The sequence below is a fragment of the Pongo pygmaeus genome, chromosome 6 (assembly GCF_028885625.2).
Source record: "Pongo pygmaeus isolate AG05252 chromosome 6, NHGRI_mPonPyg2-v2.0_pri, whole genome shotgun sequence".
Classification (NCBI taxonomy): Eukaryota; Metazoa; Chordata; class Mammalia; order Primates; family Hominidae; genus Pongo; species Pongo pygmaeus.
Genome location: NC_072379.2, coordinates 75,186,425 through 75,213,396, shown reverse-complemented (window position 1 = coordinate 75,213,396; position 26,972 = coordinate 75,186,425). Strand labels below are relative to the sequence as shown.

Below are 26,972 nucleotides of genomic sequence, written 5' to 3'. Positions count from 1 at the left end.
AAATATTTCTGAAAAAGCAATTATGCAAATATCCAGATAAGCCACTCCCAGATGGTCCGGTTTATCCAAGAGCAAAATTTAAAATACCCAGAGAACATCATGTCTTTCAGATAATCCTCCATGAAAATTATTTTCACAATAAGTAAATCATACATGAGATAGTTTTTCATAATATAGTCATTATGTACCCAAAGATAATTTGTTAAATAATTTCTGTCTAGAAAATGAAGCTAATTAGTTACATGTTTCCTGAATGAGGCTACTCATGATTCAATACCCTCTACTTACCTTATTTTTGGCTGGTTGCTGTTTCCTTCTCTGGAGGGAGTGGAGGGAGTTATTCCATTATACACAATGTGCAAGAAAATTATTCTTAGGTATAGCTCCCTGGGTTGTTGTTTAGAGAAGATTTTGTTTATAGGGTAATTCTGAAAATGCTGTCTTGGAGAGATTACAACTATGCCTTTTTCTATTAACTCACTAAAATAAGTATCTGAATTTAAAATCCCAATATTTCAGCCCCTAAGCAGTTTTTTTTTCTATTATAGGGAAACGACACTGTCTACACATAGAGAAGAAGCAGTATCTTTTCATGAAGAATTGCTCATGCTCCAGACTTTGAAAGGAAAATCAAAATAACTCAAGTAATATAGGGCCTAAATGTGGGCACAATAGAAACAACACTGAGAAACTCACACAAGCTCAGAAGCCTTAAATTTGGTGGTAGCTCATCCTAGGTTGTGCCCCTATGTAATCCAGAAGTTATTAGATAGTACGGGATGTCTTAGGTACTCATGATCTTGACAGACAGGCCTGTGTAGTTAACAGTAATTAAAATGTTACCTTAAATCAGCAGCTTTCCCCGTCTTGTTAATGCACATAACCTCTCTGGTCTGATATCCAATCTGGATGTCCCAATATTTGTTCTCTTGTCTGTTCTGTCTGTTTCTGTTTCTCTTTTTCTTAATAAGTTCGCGGGCTTCTGGATCCTTTACTCCTTTGCTGCGATCCTTTTCTCGTTCTTTATTCTTCCCGCGTCTCCTTGCTTGTCTTACTTGTCGGGAGTGGGGCATTGAGCAGGTGCTCCAGGGCCCCACATGCAGGCTGTACACGAGCTCATCGGCCTCGCATGGACTGGACTGGCACACCTGGAACTCCGTCAGGTTTGGACAGCCAGAGCCTCCGAACTGCGGGGGCGCCACCACATGACGCGTCCGGTGCTGGAGCCCGCTGCCGCAGGTCTTGGAGCATTCGGACCAGGCAGAAAACTCAGACACAATGCAATCTTGCTGGCAAGGAATGAGGCAAGCCTGCTCCAGGAGAGGCTTGGGCTCAAAGTACTCACAGATGATATCCTCCGCAGGAATATCTTTGTCTTTCTGGATGCACGCTATCTCCCTCACCTGAATACCTTCTTCCCCCTTAATGCACTCAAGAGGTTTCTCTAGGCTTTTTGAAATCACAGGCTGACACTGATTCCAAGGTCCCAGTCTCCAGTCGTATAACTCTTTGTGCCAATCGCAAACTTTGAAACAATTCTGCTGGTTATTGGGTCTCTCGGCCTGCTTACAGTTAGTATGCAGTGTAGTCCATCCCTCCACATGAGCACACCACACAGCCCTCGTTTGGATGCCTCCTGGACCACATTCATCTCCCATACATCGGCCCCATGGACCTACAAAAATTATAACACAAAAGTTAGCAGTGCTACTAGAAGAAAACTACAAGTTACTGCACATTCCAGAAAGACCTTTCAAGACCTAGTACATTAACTTCCCTGAGGTGTTACAAAGTAGGTCTCTGGACACAACTGTTGGAAAGTAATGATCCTCACTAAGTATTTTTGCAAAAGAGGAACTGTGTCACAGAGTCTATATAAGGTAACTTCTGGGACAATTTCACTTTGGGTCCTTTAGGGATTACGAAAAGTTTGGTTTTGTTCATTTCCTTTGTTTTAGGTAGTTAGAAATCCTTGCTGATAAAGGACATCAGAAATTAGTCACCGTGAAAACTTATTACTCCGGCCTCACAATCATCAAATCCATTTCAGTAACTGGCAAAGAAAATGGCCCCATGTGAAGAACTTCTCCTGCAGGCATTTCTCTTCCTGGACAATTAACTGTTTTGTGGAACTTGCTCTCTTCTTCAACATATTTTATTTTCATAGACTATGACTGCAAGGGTCTAATAGTTGTATATTATGTGTGCCACTAGAGCTTAAAGTGTCCACTCTCTGGTTACCAAAGCTAAGAAGCAAAAATCTTCATTTACACACATTCTGCCTTTAAATTTACCAAATTTCCCCCCCATTTCCCAAGTGAAGCATAGAGCTGGGTAAGGGAATTTAAATGTAACTAAAAGACTTTTGCAATTTTCTAATCATCGAGAGGTTATTTGGGGTCTTATTTATTTATTCATTTCTTAAACATGAAATATTTGGTATTACAGAGCTGTTTTATGTGATACTTAAATCAGTGGCTTTAATATGAAATATGGGTTTTTTTTTTCTGTGAAAACCTTCTTAGAATAGATTTAAACTTTATATTTGCATATATTATTTTTTTCTAAGGTAGATGATATGATTTTCAGTACTTTAACAGACAGATCCCAATTTACAAAATTGAGAATTATATTATTTTGGAATCATAAAGAAACTTAAAGATCATATAATTACATGATTTTCAAAAAGTATTCCATGGATTTGAGAAATTGTTTGATGTGCCTTAAAGCCATTTTCCATCTGTTGTGTGGGAAGGTGAGGGCCAACATGTGGGGTGGGCTCTAGTGCCCCTCACACCCTTACACTACTGTCGTCCTCCCTGATTGATGCTTTTGTAAGAAAAACTCTATTTGTATTATTAGTTTTATTCACATGGGGATTATGCATAAGATTATGTTTGCAAGAGGTTTCTACTGTGGAAATGTGAAACCCGCTAAAGTAGGTCAATGGATTCGCTCTACGGATGAGAAAAACAGGAAACAAGAAGGAAAAGTGATTTGCTGAGTTCAAATATTTAATGAATAACAAAACCATTCTGGATTTTAGATTCCAGTTTCAACTTTTAGTTGTATGATTTCTCTTGGACATTAGAGCTTTAGCCTCAGTTAGTTTCTTCTGTACGTAACAATTGTTAGTATACAAATAAAGAAATATAAAGAATGTGCTTATCATATTTAATCTAAACATTTAATTTTGCTTAATGAGAAAGATGTTTAAAGTTTGTTGAGAATTTCCTTACAAATGGCATTATGGAGTTGTAAATAGAATAGAGACTTGCTGTAAATATTGTGCTAACTAATCATTATTGCATGAAAGTAAATAGTGGATAGTTGGTATACCCATATCATTCCTTTATGAAGTTTGCATGTAAAAAATTATAAGGGATGTAAAATACTCATGCTTATTAGGGATGTAACATTCTTATAAGGCATATAAAATACTCAAGGAGACTGGGAAACAGTCTCCTTGAAGTATGAATATTGAAACTTTATGGGCTTAGAAAGCCAGTGGGTTTGTTGCATCTGTCAAAATGCAATCCACCTAATAATATTTTAATCTTATTTTTAACTTGCCAAAGAAAAAATATATATTCACAAATCTGGTGATACTTTCTTAAAGATTTTTCTAAATACTCATTTTGGGAACCACAGAACCTAGGATACTTCTCAAAATGAGAACCTAGTAATATGTATAAAATTTTCTAATTAATTCCACACATACTTGGCATTTATTCCCCATCCCCACTGTGCTTGAACAAAACAGTGGTCCTTATTTTCCATCTGAACACGACATATAAAGACATATTTATATCAGACTCTCAAATTAGGAGTAAACTATATGCCATTAAGTCTGAATTTGAAAATATAAGTGTCTTATACTAAGTCAGACTCTAAATCCCAGATGTAATTTAGTTGAACTTCCTGATGTATTATTTTTTTCCAGTTTTTTAAATTAATTATGAAATTAGACTGACTAATCAGATTGAGGCTACTAGTCTTTTATCCTCAGAGTGTAAACAAATGATTTTTTTATAGCAAACTTATAAGGATGTCACTTAGAAAACATAACTGTACATTTTTAGGTAGGCAGCACTATTATTAATAGTTGTTATTGGGCCAGGCGCCATGGCTCATGCCTGTAATCCCAGCACTTTGGGAGGCCGAGGTGGGCGGATCACAAGGTCAGGAGATCGAGACCATCCTGGCTAACACGGTGAAACCCTGTCTCTACTAAAAATACAAAAAATTAGCCACACGTGGTGGTGGGTGCCCGTAGTCCCAGCTACTTGGGAGGCTGAGGCAGGAGAATGGTGTGAACCCAGGAGGCAGAGGTTGCAGCGAGCCGACATCGCACCACTGCACTCCAGCCTGGACAACAGAGTGAGACTCCGTCTCAACAAAAAAAATAAATAATAAATAAAATAAAATAGATGTGATTTACTAATTAATGTAAATTAATGTTTTAGTATAGAAATCTGACTATACAAAATGTGAATTGACTTCAAGTCTATATGTTATTGCTAAGGAAAACATACATACTGAAAATAACTTTTTTTCCCTAAAACAGCTATGAAACAGAACTATGCTACACTAGTCAACTCTTAAGTCTGAAAATTACCTTAGACAAAATAAGGACTGGTGAGGATATTAAACTCTTACAAACCAAATTTTAGCAAAAAATCTTGGCTTACTTCTAAGTTCATTCTAAAATAAAAGTAGAAGATGGTTGCTTTGAAAATGATTCGTTGTTTACTGACATCAAATTATGGAGAGCTCCCTTTTTACACACTTCCAGAGCACCATGTATGTTTCTCACATAATGTTTAAATGTTAGTCACATTTTCGGTTAGTAGAATCAGTAATTTTTATCAAATATTTAATATCTGTTTATCACATTAGACTGACTCTATAGCCCCTTGAGGACAGGCCCTTGTCTGCCGTCTGCAACAGTTGTAGACAGTACAGGTAGAACAAGTTCAATAATATTTATTGAATGAATGAATAAAATCAGAAACCAAATCAAGAAAATACTTCCAATCAATTTATAATTCAACAGATGCCATTTGCACAATTAATTGTGGATAAAGACAAAATGTGCTTTTCCTTTAAGCCATTCCAATATATCATTGATTATCTAGAGATTTTTGATTTTTATCTAGTCATTGAAAACACAAGCAGATACTAGTGACATAACTTAAAAATACAGATCTGTATTTAATTACAATCAGAACCACAGTGTAATCTTGAGAACCTCTAATTTTTCCACGTTATCTGTTGTAGTAATATTTTGGATAACTAAATAGGCACGATGTTTTTCTGAAATTAGCATTGTCTTGGAGGCAGATTTCAGATGATCACAGGTGTCAACTATAGTATTTCTTACTAGAATATTCTCTTGCCTTCAAAGCTAGTTAAAAGCACATATTTCTGCAATGATTTTCAGCTACATATAAAAATATAATATTTTATTTCTACTCAAGATGTATAAATGCCTTAAGAAATAAAAGAAAACAGCCCATATAAAAGTTTAACAATACTGGCATCTTATTTATAACATCATGAATCAAATGTTCTTTTCCCACTTTATAAAAAATAAAAATGCACTCCCTAAAGGGGTTGAGGAGTATATCTTGATTCTTTAGTTTTGAGAAACTAAATTTTCTCAACCAAGAACATTTCTAATCACCTAGTTCTTTATTGATTTTTCACAATGTTGATCCCACTACAGAGGCTGGTTAGTCAATGAAAATAGTTTTTTGATCTCTTAATTTAAAATTACCATTTGACATATAGAAATATTGACAAGTGTTATTTCAAATTCAGAATTCATTATATAAGTAAGATAGTTCATACTTTGATGTTCCTCACTGAATACCAGGAACATCACATACGTGTGTGTGCATACTTTTGCATATGCTTAATTAGCTAATTATATTTGTAAAAGCTTTGCACTTCTGCTAATTTAACAGAATAACCTGTTACATTCCGTGGTTTGAACATGTCTTAATTTCCATGGCTTGCTTTTGGATAAATTGCTTCAACAATTTCGTTTAGAAAGGAGAGAAGTTAGTTTATAGATCTTAATATCCCAGGCATTATATTTTTGATGTCAATGCCAGTGGGAATAAAGAGATTGAATTCAAGAATACTATTATATATAGATAAGGCACAAGAGTTTCTAAAGTTTGCTTATATAACAAAGAAAAGCATATGTTATAAATGTAAATATATTCCAATTCCCATTCCAATAATATTCTCACAGATTTTTATTAACCAGCTACTCACAGATAACACTGTGGGATTTATCTTATTCCAAGTATATTTACATTGAGAACCAGCAGATAACATATCCTGAGAAAACTTCATGGAGATATATAAAAAGATCTACTGAGGCTAAAGGAAAACAATAAAATGCATGAAGGCACCAGTGAAAGCAGAGGTGGAAGTATAATCATGATTGAACCTAAAATAAAATAAAATAAAATAAACCCGTCATCCACCTTGTAGGCTTTAACTGCCCTTATCTTTTCATTGCACCTTGGGTATCGCATGTGTGTCCAATTAACCAACCTCTTGAAAGATCAGATCTTCCCCACAGTACACACGATAAAGGGCTGTCTACTTCTTTCCTCCAAGCAGTCTTGACACAAGTACACATTGAAAAGAGACCAAATTGAATAGAAAAAGGACCACACTGAATAGAAAAGGGACCACATCTAACACTCCTCTTGACGACTGAGAATTGTTAACCCAATTAACTACCGTGTTTCAAGGGGTGCAAATGTTTTAAAGTACAATTTGAAAACACAATATGCAAACTCTATCAAGGAAAATATGAAATCCTCTACCAATTACAATGTGACAGTGTGCATGCAGCAAATGTCTCTGCATAAATGTTAAAATTCAGCTCTGCATCCTACATTACTAAGAGTGGGAGGTAGTGGTAGTAGAAAATCTGGGGGAGTGATGTTTGGTTTTTGAAAAGAACAGTAAGAATTATCATTGGTTCAAAAATTGCTTCTTTTATTGTTCTGTTCATGATTATTTAGAAGGAATTTGGAATCTAATTGAGCAAAATAAAGGACAGGCAGCTTTCTATTTAAGGCTATGGATAATATCCCCCTGTGAATGAAAATGTATTCCTGCATACAGATTTGTAGGATGGTGTTTACTCAGTATCATACAAAGCACTTCTACAATGTGGGTCAATAAATATGTGTAGAAAACACTTAGCTTGACAGATTTTATGTAAATCCAGAAAGAAACACTGGATGTCTTATTTCACTAAAAGGAAATTAAAGCAACTGTTTTATATGCCCAAAAACTTGTGTGTAATTGATAGACTCACAATACAAATATTTTCACTTGGAATCAATGTAAAATTATGCAAAATTGCGATAAAAACTTTAAATGAATGCTACTTGGCTTAGTTTTCCTTAGGCTAGTGCTTTAAGTATAATTCTGCACTAACTTTAACAAAATGTTGATAAAATAATGAATTTATTTTTATTCCTGCCAAAGAGGATTTTATAATGTGCCTATTCTCTTGATGTCGTTCAAAACTGTCTCTTTATTTCAGTCTACAAAAGACAGCCGTCTAAATTTAAAATTACTGTTTCCCCACCATATTCAACACTGACTTCTCTAAGACTACCTTTCATATGTCAAGGGCATGAGAACAATAAAAGGTTGAGTCTATAAAAGGCCACATTATTGACAGGTGGCCAGCAACTGTTCCAAAGAGCCTTATAAAAGATAAACACCATAAAAGGAGCATGAGAAATTATGTAAACTACTTTTTGTTCTTGTTTGCTATAAAACTCTCAAATCAGCCAGTTTCTTGTTTGACTAAATATGTTTGCATCCTTCAAATGAGATAGTGTGTTTTCCCCCTTCTGGATTTGGTTATGGAACAGCATGTCCTACTTTGCTAAGATCAAGGAGTACATAAACAGCTTAGTAATATACTAAATTCTGTCTCTTGAATGCTACAGAATATCTTATTTTAAAATTTTCAGTTAACAAAATTAAAACAAAATTTCTATTTGCTTTTACCCAACCAAATCCCTGTAAAAAGATTAGAAATTACTGTTAAATAATAGGAAAGCAAAATTTCTTATAAATTCCATAAACTAAAGATAACTAATCCTAGTCATCATATTTTGCTGTCCTTCTACTAGGCAATTAAAATATGAATTTATTTAAAACTAAATTTTGGATTGTGCTACCAATTAATTGTTTTATAATTTGCTTTTTTACTTCATAATGTGCTATAAAAATAATTCCATTTCAACAGATACACCACACACACACACACACACACACACACACACAGATTGAACCTTCTAGACTGTTATTTAATCTCCTTTGTTCTTCATATTTTCACATTTAAATCTATACTATGTTTGCTTAGTGCTTTGTTCTATCAATTTACCATGATTTTTCTAACTGATGTTCTATCGGTGGATGTTTAGGTCTTTCCTGATTATTTCCAATATTATAAAGAATGCTATAATGAACCTCCATGGCTGTACATCAGTCAGATAATTTGGTGAAAGGCTTTTGCACACTTTCAAGCTTTTGATACATGTAGTATTGCAAAAGTGCCCACAAAAATGTACCAGTTTGGCCTTCCACTAGCAATTCCTGAGCACATTTCCCTCAACCTCTAATATTTGCAGATTGCTGTTCCTCCAAGTCTGAGCTCCTATTGGAGAAATCCTGTGTGCTTATTTTCTTGGAGAGTTCATCCTTTGACTAAAAAAAAATCTTAATTCCTTTACCTTCATTCTTTTGTGTATTGTGGTTTCCAGAAAGACAACAAAGCTTATGAAGAATTCACAATATCCTTCCCTGTTTTTCAGCATTGAAACATCTTTTTGCTTACTTTGTATTCGTTTGGTCATTTCAAAGGATTTTATTGCCATAGGTAGAAGCAAACATGTGATCTTAAATGCCCGTCTTAAAATAGTCCCATAGACTGGTATCTGAATGCCTAGCATACTGTCCCATTCAAAATTGTACTAAATGAATTGATTTAATTATAAATATATGCTCTGCCTGGTAGATCCTTTTGTATAGATTTGTGAATATACAAAAATAAATTTTGAATGTTTTTCATCTAAACTAGATTTAAATTTCTTTCAAAGGAAAAATAAAAGGAGAGTTTGTAGCTTCTTTGACTTGAGTTTTAATTTAATTTTAATTTAAAACATAACTCTCAAATGACAAATCAGTTTGGTGGATAAGGAGAGATCACTGTAGATGTCAAGCTGAGCTTTCATCTTCAATAAGTAATTAAACTTTAATGAGAAATTATATAAGAATGTCAAATTACATGTACAAAATTAGAACAGGCTGTTTAAATCTGATGAGAAAATGAATGAGGGATCAGTGACTAGTATAGCTGATTTTACAATGCTAAACACAATAATCTATTTTTAGTTTCTATTATACTAAATATTCCTTTAAAATTACTCAACCTCTTTGCGTTCTGGTTTCCTCATTTTAAAAATACGATACGAACCCTGTCATTAGCTCCTATCCTCTCATAACACTACCTGACCCATAAGCTAAGTACCAATAGTATAAGGAATGTTTGTGATAAAGTTGTGAAGTGCCTTTCTTTTACACAAAAAGATTCACATTTTCATGTGACAGTATTTTAAAGTCTTCATGTATCAGTGACAACTTCCTTAGGTTACACTCCATTAAAGTGAAAGCCTGAGTCAAAGCATTTGACAATTTTAAAGTTTTAAAATACATGTTGCCCAACTGATTTTTCAAAGAAACATGTAGAAATCTACATTCTATTACTACACTTTGATCAGCATTGGTTATTATAATATTTTCTTTTGTTAATTTGATGAATATGCCCAAATCCACTGTTATTTTAGTTAAATCTTCATTTCATATGACTTTTAACATAATAATTTCCTCTCCTGTAAATTATTTATTTAATTGGTTTCTATATTTTCCAGCATTCTCATGGATGTTTTTTCTCAATATATTTATTTGAGATACTAACATTTTCTCTGACCATTAAAATGTATTTCCCATCAGTGTTTTGTGTTATTTTGTGTATATTTTCTGTTTTTGATATGCAGACTTTCACTAACACTATAGTATATTTCTTTCATTGAGTTTTAAGGCTGAAATATATTTTTAAATACAGAGATTAATAAGTACACATATATTAAAAGTTTAATCTTCTTATAGATTTATTTTATTTAAATACGTTAAATGCATCAGAAGTTTATTTCAAGTTTGTTATAAGGCAAACTTCTGACTATTTTTTCTATACAGTTAGACAATTTTACCAGGAATATACATACCTATGATTTAAAGGTACCTTTCAAACAGCCTCAAAACATGTCAATAAGAGGTGTATTAAATACCACATCCCTAGATTACATTGCTATATTGTATTTTACTGCTATGTTTTATTTCATATTTGTATAGTACAGTGTGTTTTCACATATATGATCTCATTTGATCTTTACATCAAGCAGTAGATATAAAAAATAAACAAGATCAATTTTGTTGCTCTGTCCAGTAGTTCAATCTCTGTAAATCTGAAGAAAATATAAAGCCATCAACCACTCAAATATTTCTGTGGTTTCTTTGGATGCAGTTAAACACCCCAAAAAAAGTATATAAACTGTATTTGAGAAATTCAGTTACAGAGTTTATGGTGCCATAATGAAAATTCCCAATTGTTGAGTAAAGTCTCATGCAAATAAGGGGATGCAAAAACAATTTCTTAGAGAAAATTCTTCTTCAAGTTAACAGATTGCTAAGTCAATGTTTTCCTTTCAAGCTCATAAACTCAGAAAAATTTGAAATTGTTAGAATCTTGATTTCAAAATAACAAAATGTGGTACTAATAGCCTCAATATCTATTAAAATTTTAAAAAGATCTATTTGAACAGTTGCACTGCCAATCTACAAAACAACATAAACTTCCTCCTTACCCCACTTCCCAAATAATTACAACAACCAAAAAACAGAAAGAAAACTTGAGAGTTATATAGGATTTCAGTATTAATGTGATTGGCAGAGGAGTATTTATGAAATAAGAATAGAAATTGTTGATCATAACAAACATATAATCTCAATGGATTTGAAGACATGACAAGTCTTCACAGGCTGCTTTAGAGAAAGGATTGAAGGTAGCAACTAGCAAATCTAGTAAATGCATATGTTTGTGTTTAAAATAGGTTGTCTTAAAATTGGTGTCAAAGAATAGCACTAAGAACTGCATAACATTTCACTCAAAAATGTGAAATGCACAAAACTTTTTACCCATATCAAGCTATCAATCTTCCATTACAATTGTCCAAAAGTGAGCTACCTTTGGAAAATACATATTTAGCAGTCCGACTTGATGCTAAGGGAGTCAAATAAACAAGGTATTAGAGGTAAAGGGGTCCTATCACAATTTTCACTCTATCTCAGGGAACTTTGATAAAAAATAGTAAGTGACAACTTAATAAATTTAAAATCATGCTATCTTGTCCTGGATTACCCCAAAAGTAGAACTTGAGACAAAGGTTTATATGCAATAGTTTATTTTAGAAGTAATTCCATGGAGCAGGGCTAAGGCACAAAAGAGTAAGAGAAGGAGAAATCAAGGGAAAGCCAGTGCAAGCATATGTAATAAAATTGTCCACTGCTGTAGGTGCCTGGTTATGACTTTGTGAGACCTTCTGAGGAGATTTATGAAATGCATCTCAGAACTGTCAGTCCAGAGAATAGAATGATTAAATATTTCTTCTTTGACTCCTGTTCCTCACTGCATAAAATTGCTTGAAGTAGCACATAGGCAGTTCCTGATATAATTTATCCCTTGCACCACTAAGATTTTCTTATTCTACCATTCTATCATTAAATCCAATGAATCACAGACTCTCTCCCTCAATATTATGGCTAGTTCAATGTCTTCAAGTATAGGTTTTTCCCTCTAGAACTACATCCTCCAATTCAGCAGAGTTTAAGATTGTAGGTATGGACAGCACAAATTCCTGAAGTGACTCAGGGGAACGATGGAGAGAGGGCCAATCCTACTTTTCCTGAGAATTTTAACCCATATGTCTTGGCTGTTATGGCACAGCACCATATTTTGCTTACTGGCTTGGCTCATCCTGGAAAACATTTCTCCAATCATGCAATCTGTTATTTTTCAACTTAAGCCTTTAATAGGCAATACTACTACTCAAATTAGAAGAGCTGCTTTTGGGTAACGAGGTATGTAGAAAGTCCAGTGGATTTCATTGTCATTGCTGCTTGTCATGGCCCTTTACTATAAGATATATTCTTTTGAATAAAGCAATATTATTCACACATAGAATACAAGACCAAGAAACCAGGCATCTGCAAGTCCTCTGATTATGGTGCTGATGAAGGCACTGTAGCCATAGAAGACAAATGCATATGCAGGGTAAGTGTCAATTTTGCCAAGAATGAATTGTTCTATTTGTGTTAGGAAGTGTGTGATATTGGCTGACTGCTTCTTACAGGTTGGTCCTTAGCAATTGTAATAGTTTGATCAGCCTCAGTGAGAAGAAGCCTATACTAACTACTGTGTCCATACATAGCACCCATCCCTGATACAATGGCTAATCTGAAGCAAGAGGTTAGCAGATATCCACAGGTCAAAATTTCTCCCCTACCTAGATACTCAATTCTGCCTCTAATGCAGATGCTGCCTGATGGGCATTAACACAGTCCACAAAGATATGCCCTTTGTATCCACTTTCATTGAACACTCATATGCAATTTATCTAGACTTCTATATTTCTAATCAACTAGATAAGCCATTTGCCATTGCTTAGAAGTCCATGTAAGTCTGCATTTTAGGCTACTTGTCCCTTGGTAATCAGTGAAAAACTAAATATAAGCTCACAGCTCTGTCCCGTGGGAGGATTCCCCTCCACCATTATCCTTTAGAGCCATAACAAGTGGGGCTGCTGTGTTGCAGCTGTCCATTTGCAAGTAGTGTCAAAATATTATGCTAAGCCTATTAAGCCTGAAGTTTTTATTTTTTTAGCTGGTATTAAGAAATCCCTTATGAGCCATGAGTCAAGGGAAGGTCCTCTATGTAAAAGAAGTAGGTGCCATGGGAGTCTGGGCAATGTGTTTATGTAATTTACTTTTTTTTGTTGTTGTTCTGTGTGGGCGTGATCCCCGATGTTCCGTTTCTGTTGTACATTGGATTTTAGCTATGTCTTACCAAATATTTTATTTGGTGGGCTTCATTATATCTAGCTTAGAATAGACAACTCCAGCCAAAAAGTTAGTGTCCAACATACAATATCTACTAGGACCCAATAGTTTGTCAGGATCTATTTTGTGGCATGTGTGTGTGTGCGTGTGTGTGTATGTATGTGTGTATCATGCTTTTCTTTTCTTCTCCTAGATGTGAGTAATTCTCTTTTGCAAAAAGTATGGCCTTACTCCCAAAGCCTAAGTGTGTGTGCTGCCACTTTTCTATTAGGGGTAGCCAGAGATTCCTCATAGCCATTTTATTTATCTGAAATATATCTTATGACATCAAATCTTCTGGGCCACGATGATCTCAGCGACTGAGCAGCTTGCTTCAACCAATCAATAGACTGTGGCAATATTTCCAAGTGCCATGTATGATGCTGTCAGGATGCAGAGAGGCTGTGGTATGTAGCCAGTCTCCAAGATGATTTCAATGGTCCCTGCTTTCTGCTGTTCATGCCTTTTTATAGTGCTCCCTGATATTGCATGGAGATGACCTGTGTAGCCACTGAGATATTGCAAAAATATTTGTGTATGACTTACAAGTTTAGATTATGAAAGTTATGTGGCTTCTGACTTGCCCTCTCTTGGTTCATTCACTCTGGGGGAAGCCATCTATGATGTCATGGAAATACTCAAGCAGTGTTTTGAAAAGGAACTGAGACCTCCTGCCGGCAACCATGTGAGTGACCCATGATCTTCTTGGAAGCAGATCTTTTGGCACCAGTTAAGTCTTAAGAGGACTGCAGGTCTGGCCAATATTTTGACCATAAACTCATGATAGACCGAGTCAGAACAACCTGGCTAAGCTGTTCCTGAATTTCTGATGCAAAGCAACTATGAGATAATGAATATTTATTGGTTATAAGCTGCTAAATTTTGAGGTAATATTTTATGCAGCAATAGATAACTAATACAGATTATGGTGGCTGGAATAGGTATGTTGCCATACCCAAAAATCTAAAACATGGGAATGGCATATTGAAAGTGCACAGGGGCCAGCGGCTGGAAGGACACTGATGAGTGTGTTAGTAAAAGCCAAAGGTATTTTGAGAGGCTGCTTGAAGCCGACTGAAGGCCCTAAAAGTGACTGCCAGTAAAGATAAGTGAGGAGGATGTTATTGGAAACTTGAGGAATGGGGACTTTTGTTGTATCACAGCAGGAAGTTTAGCAATACTGTCACCTATAGCAATGTGGAAGTTGAAATTATATCCAATTAACTGGGTGATCTAGCTAAGATTTCCACAGAGACTGTTAAGGGTGCCACCTTTCTTATCAGGGTATCTCTAATACTTGTCACTTTCTAGTCACCAAATCCAACTAGTATAATGTCATTCATATGGTGGACCAGGGTCGTGTTCTGAGGAATGTCAAGACAATCAGGATCTCTGCCAACTGTATTTTGACAAATGGCAGAAGTGTTAATTTGGCCCTGGGGTGAGGGAGTAAATGTGTACTGCTGTATATTCTCTATTAAAAGCAAACAGCTTTTGATACTTCTTACTAATGAGAATTGAGGAAAAAAGCGTATTTGCTAGATTAGTATCTGCGTATCAAGTGCCAAAGGCTGTGCTGATTTCTTTTAGTTTAGACACAACTCATTCATAATAGCCGCAATTAGGGCCAACATATGGTTAAGTTTATAATAGCTTGCTGTCATCTTCCATGACTCATCCAGTTTTGTTCTACTTTTTTTCAGGGAAAATACAAATTGGTTGAACAGGAATATAATGCGGACAACGTCTCCTGCATCTTCTGAATCTTTGATGCAACAATAATTTCTGGAATTCTTCCAAAGATGTTATGCTAGAGCACAATACAATGTGTTTCATTCCCCATCTACAATGCATCCCAAGCTACCAAAAAATGAGAGTCTTAGTAACTATAAACAGGAAGCTACTATATTTCCACCCAGCAGATGAGAAAGCAAAACACTTATCCACTTGCTTCTATTACCCATTGATCAATAACGAGCCCAGGATCATTAACATTAATTCCCTCACAACTTCAAGTTGTGCACGAGTGAGTGCTGAGTGGGTTTCTGCAGGTGTCTTGCACTACCATGTCAGAGAAGCCCTGGAAAAGTAGGTTGCTCGGCCTGTGGTAAGTGGCAGTCAGTTTGCACCTGTGTGAATCTGGTGAAACCTGTGCAAAACTGGAAGCCACCAGAGTGAGCGAAGGCAGAGGTGGAGCCAAGAGGATGTAAATAGCACAGAAGTAGCATTACACAATGAACTTGTGGTAGATGTATTTGTTTTGTTTTGTTTTGTTTTTCTAAAAATGCTTTCTTCTGAGAGGCATTTGTTTTTCTATGAACTAATAAATGTTAGGGACAAAACTGCAAAAGGCTAAAGATGTCTGCATTTTTATCACATTTATTTACTTACTCAAAAAATAGTGAGGGCCTACAATGTGCTAGGCGCTGTGATAGGCAAGCAAAATTGACATGGGTTAAGATAAGCAAACACTACCAAAAGTGGAAACAATCCAAATTTCTAATAATAATAGACAAAACGTGATATACATACAATGGGATATTATTTAGCCTTAAAATGAAATTCTGATGCTACAACATGGATGAGCCTGGAAAGATTATGCTAAGTGACATAAGCAAGACACAAAAGGACAAATACTGTATGATCCCACTTATATGAAATACCTAGAAAGGTCAAATTCATAGAGAGAGAAGAGTGGTGGTTATGAGGGGATAGGTGAAGAAGGATATGGGAAAGTATTGGTTGATGAGTGCAGAGTTCCAGCTTCAGATAATAAAGAATTCTAGAAATGGATAGTGGTGATGGCGGCACAACAATGTGAATGCATTGAGTGCCACTGAATTTTTCACTTAGAAATGGTCAAAATAGTAAATTTTATGTTTTCTCTACCACTGTATCTATTATCTATCTATCTATCTATCTATCTATCTATCTATCTATCTATCTTTACAATGAACTATAGCCTACCCTTTTTTAGTCATGTATATAATATTCTGAAACTTAGAGAATACTTCTATATATAGCAATATTACCTCAAGGTTCTAAGGAGTTAATGCCAAGTTCAAAGCCTTGGGGAACTTTTAAACTCCTTAGACCTAAAGGCAATTTATTTGAGACAGTCAAGCAAAAAGTGAAGGGCCAATTATAGATCTGATAGCTTTTCTTTGTCTTATTAAACACTGAAGAAAGGAAATAATAGCTCAGAAATGCCCATTATCATCTTAGTTTTAGTGCCTAGTATATTAAATTGGTGGTTGTTACTAGAAATAATATATTCTAAGTTCATCTTCTGATGATATTATATTATCAGTTGTATACCTCAAGAGCTGCAATATAGTTTTAGCCAATAAATTATAAATTATAGAAATGATCTTCTCAGAATGGGACATAAAATAAAGTGAAGTTAATGTTTTGATTTCTAGAATGATTTTATTACACATCTAGAAGCATATCTTATTCCTTAATTCTTTAGGACATTTTTTGCCCATACTCTGGTTAACAAATGTCTCCATGGCTGTTACTTTTCCTTTTTTATCAAAATTATTTATAGATATATATTAAATTTTAGTATTCCCCATGCATATCATAAACCACTCCAGTAAACCAGGGCCAAAGTAAATCTTTATCCTAAAGTTGTATAGCAATTAATCAGGCTAAAGAAAAAAAAAAAGAGAGGAAAAAATGTCAATTGTTTCCTTTCTGGCACTGGAGCAGGACTGGCATTACTACAGATAATTATTTAGGATAAGAATAAATTTGGTTTTTGAAAAGACTACTGTGATACACTTAGAACACTAAAACGTATGACTTATTTACAAGACACTGTAGACACTGTAAAGCCTGCCTTAATGCAATGGCATTGATTATGCATTGCTATGTATATTATAATTTCCATAATAATTTCTGTCATCATTATAAAGGATTAGAAGAGTAATTCAGGCACCTGAAACTAAATTTCCAACATGTGAATTGGTATGTATATGTCTGTAAATATACTTCTACATATTTATTCTTTAATGTATCAAAATTGGTTCATTTATGATAACAAATACACTATATTATGTAAAATTTTTTATTAAGTTGAAATTATAAATACACTTTTAAAATAAAAATGGATTTTGCTTCCAAAATGCATCATCTGAGAGTGAGGCAAACTCCATGTGTCTAAAGAAACTGAATTTATGGTTTAGGGTAATAATTTGCATCATTAGTGACTTGGAAATGTTTATTAGAACTTAGATCGATGATTCCTATAATTGATAAAAGTCAACTGAATTTTGTTAGGTTAAACATGAACTCAAAGCTATAGGATTCTAGGAAAAATAATCAGTAGATGATCAGTTAACAATCTAAATGCAAATGTTTAGTTTCCAAAAAAAGTGAATTGAGGAATATCTTAATTTTTTAGTAACATCTTCTCAACTTACTTACTATAAGCAAGAGATTTGTGTGGCATTTATTGTATACTTATTCTATAGAAGACACTGTATTGAGTGTTTTTGCAAATTTTTCACCATCTGCATCTTTCAACAACCCTGCCATACAGGTTTTAACTACCATTATTTCAATAGTTATTTTACTGACTATTTTATAGTTATTTATTTTTGTTTAGTTATTTTATTTTTTATTATTTTGCTGATTCAAAATTTGAGAATTTAAGAGGCCCTGTTTATTGTGAACACATAAATAGTCCCCATGTCACACCACTATTTAGTAGTAGAGGGAGATTTTCTAGCTCAAGTTGTTTGACTTCAGGGTTTTGTCCCCAAACCAATTTGCTCATAACCATTTCCTCTAGGAAACACTCTTCTAAAGCTTCCGAGCCCAGAGAGGAACACCGAGATCTACTCCCAGATGTGTGTGTGCATGTGTGTGTGTGTGTGTGTGTGTGTGTGTGTGTGTGTGTGTGTGTGTGTTTTCCCCAGAGACAGAGTCTTGCTATGTTGCCCAGGCTGTAGTGCAATGAGTATTCACAGGTGCAATCATAGTACATTACATTCTGGATGTCTTAGGCTCAATCAATCATCCTGCCTCAGTCTCCTGAGTAGCTGGAACTACAGGCATGTGTCATTGCACCTAGCTTCAGTTATGCTTTTGAGTAGGGCAGCCAGCAATCAGTTTTGTACACACAATGAGAAAAGTAACCTCTTCAACAAGCACAAAAGCAGGAATTGGCTGAAGTCTAGTGTATACCAGTATTTTGCCAAGAAAACCCATCGTAGTCACGTGCACTAAAATAAGTATCAAACATTCTCAATGCATTTACCTTACTGTTTGCTTCTCATAATGTTACTATAAAAATACAATGAAATTGATTTTCTTTTCTGCATTCACTTGAATTAATAGTTTATTGATTATTATTGAGTAAAAATATTCACAAATATATAATATTATAGCTAGATTGTCTTCTATGTTCTTACTAAATCACTGAACATTGAGCAGAGGGAGAAGCACAATCCAAGATATTCTGTGTAGGAACTCAAGGTTGAGAGATATTTTTTTCTAAAAGAAGAATCTCTGATAATTTATAATCTGAATTCTAGGGTGGAGGAGTGTATAGTTTCTGGGACCTTGATAATTAAATATAATCTATAAACTTTCAAGTTTCTTAAAACTTGAATTAGATTCAAGTTTTAGATCAAAGACTTAGATTCTTTGATCACTGTTTTTCACACAACAATTTTAGCTTAGAAACTATGGCAAATATTTTTGAAAGTCCTACATTAAGTTTAAAATACAATGCCATAAATAGATTTGATCAATGTTGAGTATTTCTAATTCTGATGAAAAGATGTGCTATTAATAAAATCAGATAATCGGTTTTAACTTCAAAGGAATGTCACCTAATAAAGCAGTGTTGAAGATGCATATAATTGTGTTAGTTCTTTAATAACTGTGGACACGACATTTTATCTTTAACTAGAAAAATCTTCTTTTAGCCTGAAGCAATAGATCTTGTTCAAAATTAGGGAGTCAGTAATTAACATCCATTTTCTTAGTTTTGTTTCTATATGTACTTGTTTGTGTATGGATATAAATTTCTCCTTCGATATTAAGTTTGTATGTGTAGGAACTATGTGTAAGCTGACAAATTCCACAAGTATTAAATAGCCATAATTTAAAAATTATATTAGTATTGGTTTATGTGGCCAATCTATATTTCAAGACACATCATTAGTCTTTTTGAAGACACATGCAGATGAATAATATATGTCTTTCGCTTGATTGAAAAATCACAGTAAGGATGCATTTTAAAATATAACATATATCAACTGAAATTTAACTCTGGCATTAATACACATGGTTTACTGAGTAGCTGGTTCCAAGAATATAATAGAGAAGAAACTAAGGCAAATGTTCGATAAGGAATATGAAAGCTGACAGTTGCATATTGATGGAAATTGTAAAATTTAAACCTGAAGGATGTCTTGATGATGAACAGTGCAACATTTTATAGCCAAGATCTTCCAACCATCAGAAGTTAAATACAGGTAATACAGTCATTATCTAAGCCAGAGTCAGAACCCTGGTGTCCTGACTTCTCAGCTTAGCAGTCTTTCATTCAACATTAGGAGCCTATAATTCAGATGAATAGCTCACAGTGGGATTGTATTTCTTAAACTGTATTTTGTAAATTAATCAAAGTGCTTCTGGGTTCCATAAATAATTAAGTTATGACAAAAAATATTATTTATTTTAGAATCTGTGATTTGTAAGGATCCACAAGCATGCTGCAACACAGTCTTTCTGTGTATCACTGAAAGATGTTCTTTCAGGCTGGAACACTTCTGGTGACAGAGCTCATTGTATAGCAAAGTTGCTGACTCTGTTGTTGGACAGCTACACCTACCAGAGATTTCTTTCTCATATGCCTATAAAATCTTCTTCTCTAAGAATTCTAATCTAACCCCATTCCTAACAGCTTTTCAACTCCTAAAAACCTCCAAACTAAATACTCTTGTTTTTGTTCCTTCTTCCTAATAAGACTCTTGTCTAATCATTAGACATGTAGCTTTTCTGGGGCACTGCTAGATTTTACAATAATGTCATAGAACAATTTGAAAACTAGTAAAGAAAATAAAATAGAGTAGACAAACAGTAAATACATAAAATACCTGACCACCTCCATATATCTTTTATTCTTTTTGAAATAAAAAAGACAAATGACCTCATATCTATTTCAATATGGTAAGTCTCACTCCAAATATCTCTAAACACTCTGCTAAGTCATCTCACACACATTCTATTGAGGTTCACAATTCCTTGATTTACACTGTGCTGTGTAGTAAATTTACTTGCCATGGTCATTCTTTTCATAATTGCTTGGGCAACTCAGCTGCCTAAGGACAAAGACACACATTGAAAACCCTGTGCCTGAGTACTTATTCCTTCAACAAAGCCTATCCAGAGGCTGACTTGAGGAACTAGATCTTCATTTCACCTCTGAATTCTTCCCGATTTCTTAATCAGCAGCCTTCACTGATGCAGGTTCTTGAGGTGTCAGGTATTCAGTTAAAACACCCACAAAGTTTTCCCCTCAGGAGGCTATAATATTCCATTTTACAGTTCAAAATTGACAGCATTTGGATTGCATTTGAAGATAAATGCCCATTATATGTTTTTATGCTTAGACAAGGTGTTGTGTGCAATGTTATGAAGGAATTAAGAGTGAATGCATGACAAATGCTTTACATATTGATCTGCATCATTCAGCACTCTCTTGGTAGAAACAAATGAAAATTATTTAAATCAAATTGCACTCACAACAAATTAAATTATTTTTACAGGAATCAATTCCAGTGCTAAAAATGTTGTGGGCATTCAGTACCAAATGCTCATTGTCTGCTAAGGTACAAAGGTCATAGGGGCTCACAATTCACAGATGGTCTCCAGGCTAACTAGGACACACCAGAGGGACAGAGAAAGCTTGCATTTGGATTATCTAGATCTCGTTCTTTACCAGAATTTATTTTTAATGATTATCTTTTGGATAAATACACCTTGACTCTAGGCGTTAGTTTAGATCATGTGTGTTTCCAAAAACCAAGCTTTAAATAAAAAGAATTAGTACCTACGGCCCATTCATAACAATATCTGGTTAACTTAACCATTCCATTCCATTTGATTTAAAAAATATTATGTGTGTCTGGTTTTTTGTTCTTGCGATAGTTTACTGAGAATGATGATTTCCAATTTCATCCATGTCCCTACAAAGGACATGAATTCATCATTTTTTATGGCTGCATAGTATTCCATGGTGTATATGTGCCACATTTTCTTAATCCAGTCTATCATTGTTGGACATTTGGGTTGGTTCCAAGTCTTTGCTATTGTGAATAGTGCCGCAATAAACATACGTGTGCATGTACACTGCATATTCTCACTCACAGGTGGGGGAATTGAACAGTGAAAACACATGGACACAGGAAGGGGAACATCACACTCTGGGGACTGTTGTGGGGTGGGGGGAGGGGGGAGGGATAGCTTTAGGAGATATACCTAATGCTAAATGACGAGTTAATGGGTGCAGCACACCAGCATGGCACATGTATACATATGTAATTAACCTGCACATTGTGCACATGTACCCTAAAGGTTAAAGTGTAATAATAATAATAATAAAATTATGTGTGTCTAGAATTTTAAACATCAACATATCATTGCCCATCCAGCAAATCAGTCAGAATTACTTCTCTCTTCATTTACTCATTAACTTCCTGAGTTGAGAAATACCTGAAGTTGGAAGGTGGGTTTGTAGAGGAATTTTCTTTCATGTATGTTATTGTAAGAAAAATCAAATTGTTTTTAATATAGAAAAACAAAGGACAAACATTTGTTATTTTCCTTTTTTAAAAAATATGGTGGAGAGAAAAAGATTAACTTTGATTGTTCACAGCAAATTCTGAAGTAAATTCTATGTTGCTCAATTGTTAAGACTGCCATGTATTAAATTTTACATTGTGTCCTACAGTCATGATCTTGAAGAGTGAGGACAAGAAGACATATGCCTTAGCAATGTAGCCTTAAAAATGTGCTTTAAATTATGGCTCTTTGCCATATATCCTATTAATATTGAACACGTATACATAGTAGTGTGAGCTTTGTGATTCCAGTCAGAATGGGGGAAAATAAGTACACCGAGAGCCTAAAGAAGCCATTAAATCCTTAGTGGAACTCACAAGTTGGTGGAAACCATGAGATTTGAGTTGGATAGGTAGGAATGCAAATCATGGGACTTGAGGTTGTTTAGGTACAATTGTGAAGGTAGAGAATTCCAGGAATAGGGAAGGATATAAACAAAAACAAGAAGTACAGGCTGTGTAAATAGGCAGTGGAGCATAGATATGGGAAAGAAACACGGACCCTGGAATCAGGCTGTAGAAGATGTGGGACCATTACTTATGCGTAAATCCTTGACTAATACACTCTTCAATGCCTAACTATAGGTATATCCTGCTCTCCTTCAATAACTTGCTTTAATTGTGCTCACCTACACTCTTACGTTACGTAGGTTCTAGAGGATTTCTCACATTATCAGTCCCAAATGTCTTGACACATAGTTATATTGTGTCCTCTATTGTTCACCAAGTATTCAACATGTGCAAATCTATTTCTCTATGAGTTTAAACCATTCACAGATAAGAACTTCGTCACATTCCTTTTATGGTTCCCACTATAGTGCTAGACTGACAGTAAATATAGTTATGAAAGCAATTTTTAAAGCATATTTAAGATATAATTGGTATTGCTCCTTAATAAATTCTTGGTGAACTGTAAGAATGAGCAGAAGGTAGCTGTTTCTAGAAATACTCAAAGGAAAAGATTCTGAATTAAAAATCATATTTTTACATTCCTGTATGACTTATCAAGAGGCTAGGAAATAGAGTACCCGAGCTATGGAGGTCAAGGTTATAGAACACTCAGAAAGTGACAGTAATGAAAGTCAAGTACTAGATGGTATGCCACCCTGCTAGCTTCAACCAGGGACCAGCAGTCAGTGAGGCGAACATCAAAAATGCATCCATCACAGGGCTAATTAGTGAGAAAAATGAACACATAGGTTAAAGAAATTTGTGCCTGAAAACTAACTCAAAACTCAAGCAGCTGCTGAAAGGCATTAGGCAATTCAAATATAATGTGTGACTATTTCTTTTTAAGAGAGAGTCACCTATTATTGTTGAAAATGAAGACATAACAGCAAACTTTAACATGATTTTCCTACTGGTTTATTTTCTTTTTCCAGACATTGTCATCAGAAGGATGTGTGTCTATCATGTGTATTTTATTTTAGATGTGTTTGTCACTTGCTAATACACTTGCAAAGATGACTGCAAGAAGTGATGGAATACAAATTATTTCCTCCAGATAGGCCTTTTTTTTTTCACTCAGATGGTGTTAATGGTTGACTCATTATTTCAATGGCATTTTCTTCAGTGTCACAATGTCTCTCTGAGGGTGTGTTACATTTTCATAGTTTCTATCCTCCTAAAGCATTCTGTTTTCTCCATGTGATAAACATTGCCCCTAAGATTTGAAATTTACAGCTCTCGCAAGAAATCTCAGTCTCCTAGGGGACTCTTTACTTATATTTCCAAAGGCTGAATTTTTATCTGTAGATAAGCAGAGTTTCAGAATTTTATACCCTAAAAATTCCAGTCTTTTGTTATTTGATTTCTTGCGGTTTTCATGACATAAGGAATTCTAAAGCAGGGGCTACTAGTGTGGGAATTCCTTTGTCTCTGACATATCTGTAGCTTCTGGAACACAAGTTTTGTTTCTCTTGAAAAGAAAATGAGCACATGTAAGATGTATTGTATCTTAAGATTCAGAGCAGAACTCAAAATAAATATAGTATATGCCTAAAAGGATGAGTGAAAAGAAAGGAGGGAATTATCAACTGTGGGTATATTTCTTTGACTTAAACTACACTTTTAGAGGTATTTCTGAAAGAAAAATACATGACACATTTTAGGTTTTGAACTCACTTAAACACACACACAGACACTCCTATCTTTAATTAATCTCCAACTCTTCCAGTTATTACTCATTTGTCACTGATTTCCTTATTATGTAAATTCTTAGCTATGAGTGGCTTAGATCCCAGTTATACATTTGTTTATAGTAGTTTATGAATGTGCTAAAAGGCACTGAAGCAAACTATATTCACATCTAGACTTCTAAAATTGCAAATCATCTATTCACTTTTGTCCACTTTTAATCTGTTCTCTGCACCGAGCAGTCAGAGAAATCTTTTCAACATGCAAATTTGTTCATGTCACTTTCTTGCTTATAACTCTGATGCCCTCTCCTTGCTCTTAGGTTAAAGGAAATCTTGTTAGCATGACCTATAAATTCTACCATGTTCTGACCCGTACTTCACTCTGTAAACTTATATTGTATTTAATTCTCTCTTGATATTGTGTTTTGGCACAATTGCCTTCTATACCATTTTCTCTCAAATAGATCTCTTCCCTATTATTATTTATAATTATAGATATTATTTTATTGTAGCACTTAGTGTGTTGCAATTATCTGTTTATGTCTCTTATTAATTAGATTACTAGTGCCTTGAAGGTGGGTACATTCTTGTTATTTTTCTATTTCCAGTGATTAGGATAGTACAGATCACATATTAATTGGTATTCCATAAATAATGTTAATGAATTAGTTAAATGAATAAAATGTCCAACTGCTTAATTAGAAAAATGTGTCACTGTTAATACATTAGTGAGGTGAAATCTCTTCCAATGAGCACACTACCTTAATTCAATTATAATATAAATTTTGCTAGATGTTCTATCTAAGAATCTAGACCCTTCTATTCAAAGTATGATCCAGTGACCAGGACATTGGCAATGCTCAGGAATGTATTAAAAATGCAGAATCTCAGGCCTGACCTCAGACCTAATGATTAAGAATCTATATTTCTTACAGGCCTCCAAGGTAATTTACATGTGTATTAAAAATTTAAGAAGCACAGATAATTAATGTACACAGATTTATAAAAAAGATATTTATGTCAAGATGAATGGAAACACATATGCTTCTAGATATAAAGAATTAATATAGCAAAAAAACCAATTTATCCTAGAAAAATTTACAAATTCATTTCTGCTTTCAACAGAGAGAGAGTAATAACTATGTCAAGTACTGTGCTAAGCACTGGATATTCTCTGATGTTCAAAAGAGATATGGTTACTGCCCTTGTGCAGAATTCCACCTACTTGGAAAATTAGCTTAAGTAAAGAATACAAAAGTTATTATGCAATAACAAAGCAAAGACTTGCAGAAAATTCAGGTTGATATAAATTAAATAAAAATGTTATAAAATAATTCTGGAATATCTAAGATAAACATTACAAACAAAGTAATAATATAGGGCCTTACGTGATTTTATGTTATGCCATATTTTGATGTCATGTGAAATAAAAGTGTAACACCCAAGAAAAAATAGAAAAACAGTTCAAGAGAACATAATAAAATATACAGAAACACATACATATGTATATATGATAAAAGTGATACATTACATTAACAATGAAACTGAATAGAAATTAAATAACAATACTGAAATTCCTGATTAATTTTTGTTTGAAAGAAGTTAAGTCTCTACCTGGTCCCATATACCACAAAAAATTACATATGAATTAAGTAGGTAAATATAAAAATACAAACTTGTCATAACCAGAAGACATTAGAATATGAGTGAATGTGTTTTTAAAACAAAGAAAAAAGTCTTTTACTTCTAACTGTGGCATACTAGCTTGTGTGAGACCAACCGTCCCAAGGAGAACAATTAGAAAAGCTGGAGAAATTTTTAAAAATCTGTTTTAAAATAACAGAGACACATTAATGCAGCAAGGACTTGAAGAGCCAAGATCTCAGACAAAAATGAAGTGCAGAATAGTGATTTGTCTCAACTTTTACACTGGAGGTATTTCCCAATTATTAAACTATGGCCAAGAAGTGAAGAAGATGAACAAAACTTTTAGCAGGAGAATGGACCTTGAAAGGAAATACGATGTAATTGTTTCAGGAAGAAGTAACCATGGTAAGTAACCAAGGCTGTCAGTCATAGGTTTCAAAAGGCTATACCTGTGGATAAAGAAAAGAAATCATCTTTAATAAAGACTAAAATTCAGCTTACAATCAGTTGAATTTCAGGTTAGGTTAAGGTGATCTCTCTCTAACCTAGCTAAACACCAAACACAAATATAAATTTTATCTGGAACATTATATAAATTATACAGAACTCACTTTTATTTATCACAATGGCTCAAATTCAGGCAAAACTGCTAAGAATACAAAGATATAGGACAGCCAGATATCAGCAGCTATCAGATCTGTATTTTAAAGTAACTTGGACTATTGTTTTCCAGAAAAATGGTAAACATGAGGGAGAATTTAAGCAGAGAAGAGTAATTGATTTTAAAAACAGAAAAATGCAAAATATAGGACTGTAAAACACTGTAACTGAATTAAAAACTTAACAAATAGGTTAAGCACTGAGAGAATTGGAGGAATAGGAGAAAATCCAATTCAAAAATATCCAGGATGATACAAAGATTGAAAAAAAGAACATATAGGACACAGTAAAAATCTTTAAGATACAATTGAATTAACAGGAGAGAAGAGAGAAAAATGTTCAAGAAGATGGTATTCAGAAAGAAATAAAAATTGAACAGGCAAATCCCAGTGAATATTGAACG

At 34.2% G+C, this 26,972-nt stretch overlaps 1 protein-coding gene across 1 annotated transcript in view; it reads right to left on the bottom strand.

The window, feature by feature from the left end:
* Positions 1 to 26,972, bottom strand: part of THSD7A (thrombospondin type 1 domain containing 7A) — a 488,656-nt gene that overhangs the window by 279,416 nt on the left and 182,268 nt on the right. The window contains exon 2 of the mRNA XM_054495160.2: positions 844 to 1,675. Coding sequence (XP_054351135.1) covers positions 844 to 1,675 — 832 coding nt within the window. The remainder of the gene's footprint in view (positions 1 to 843; positions 1,676 to 26,972) is intronic.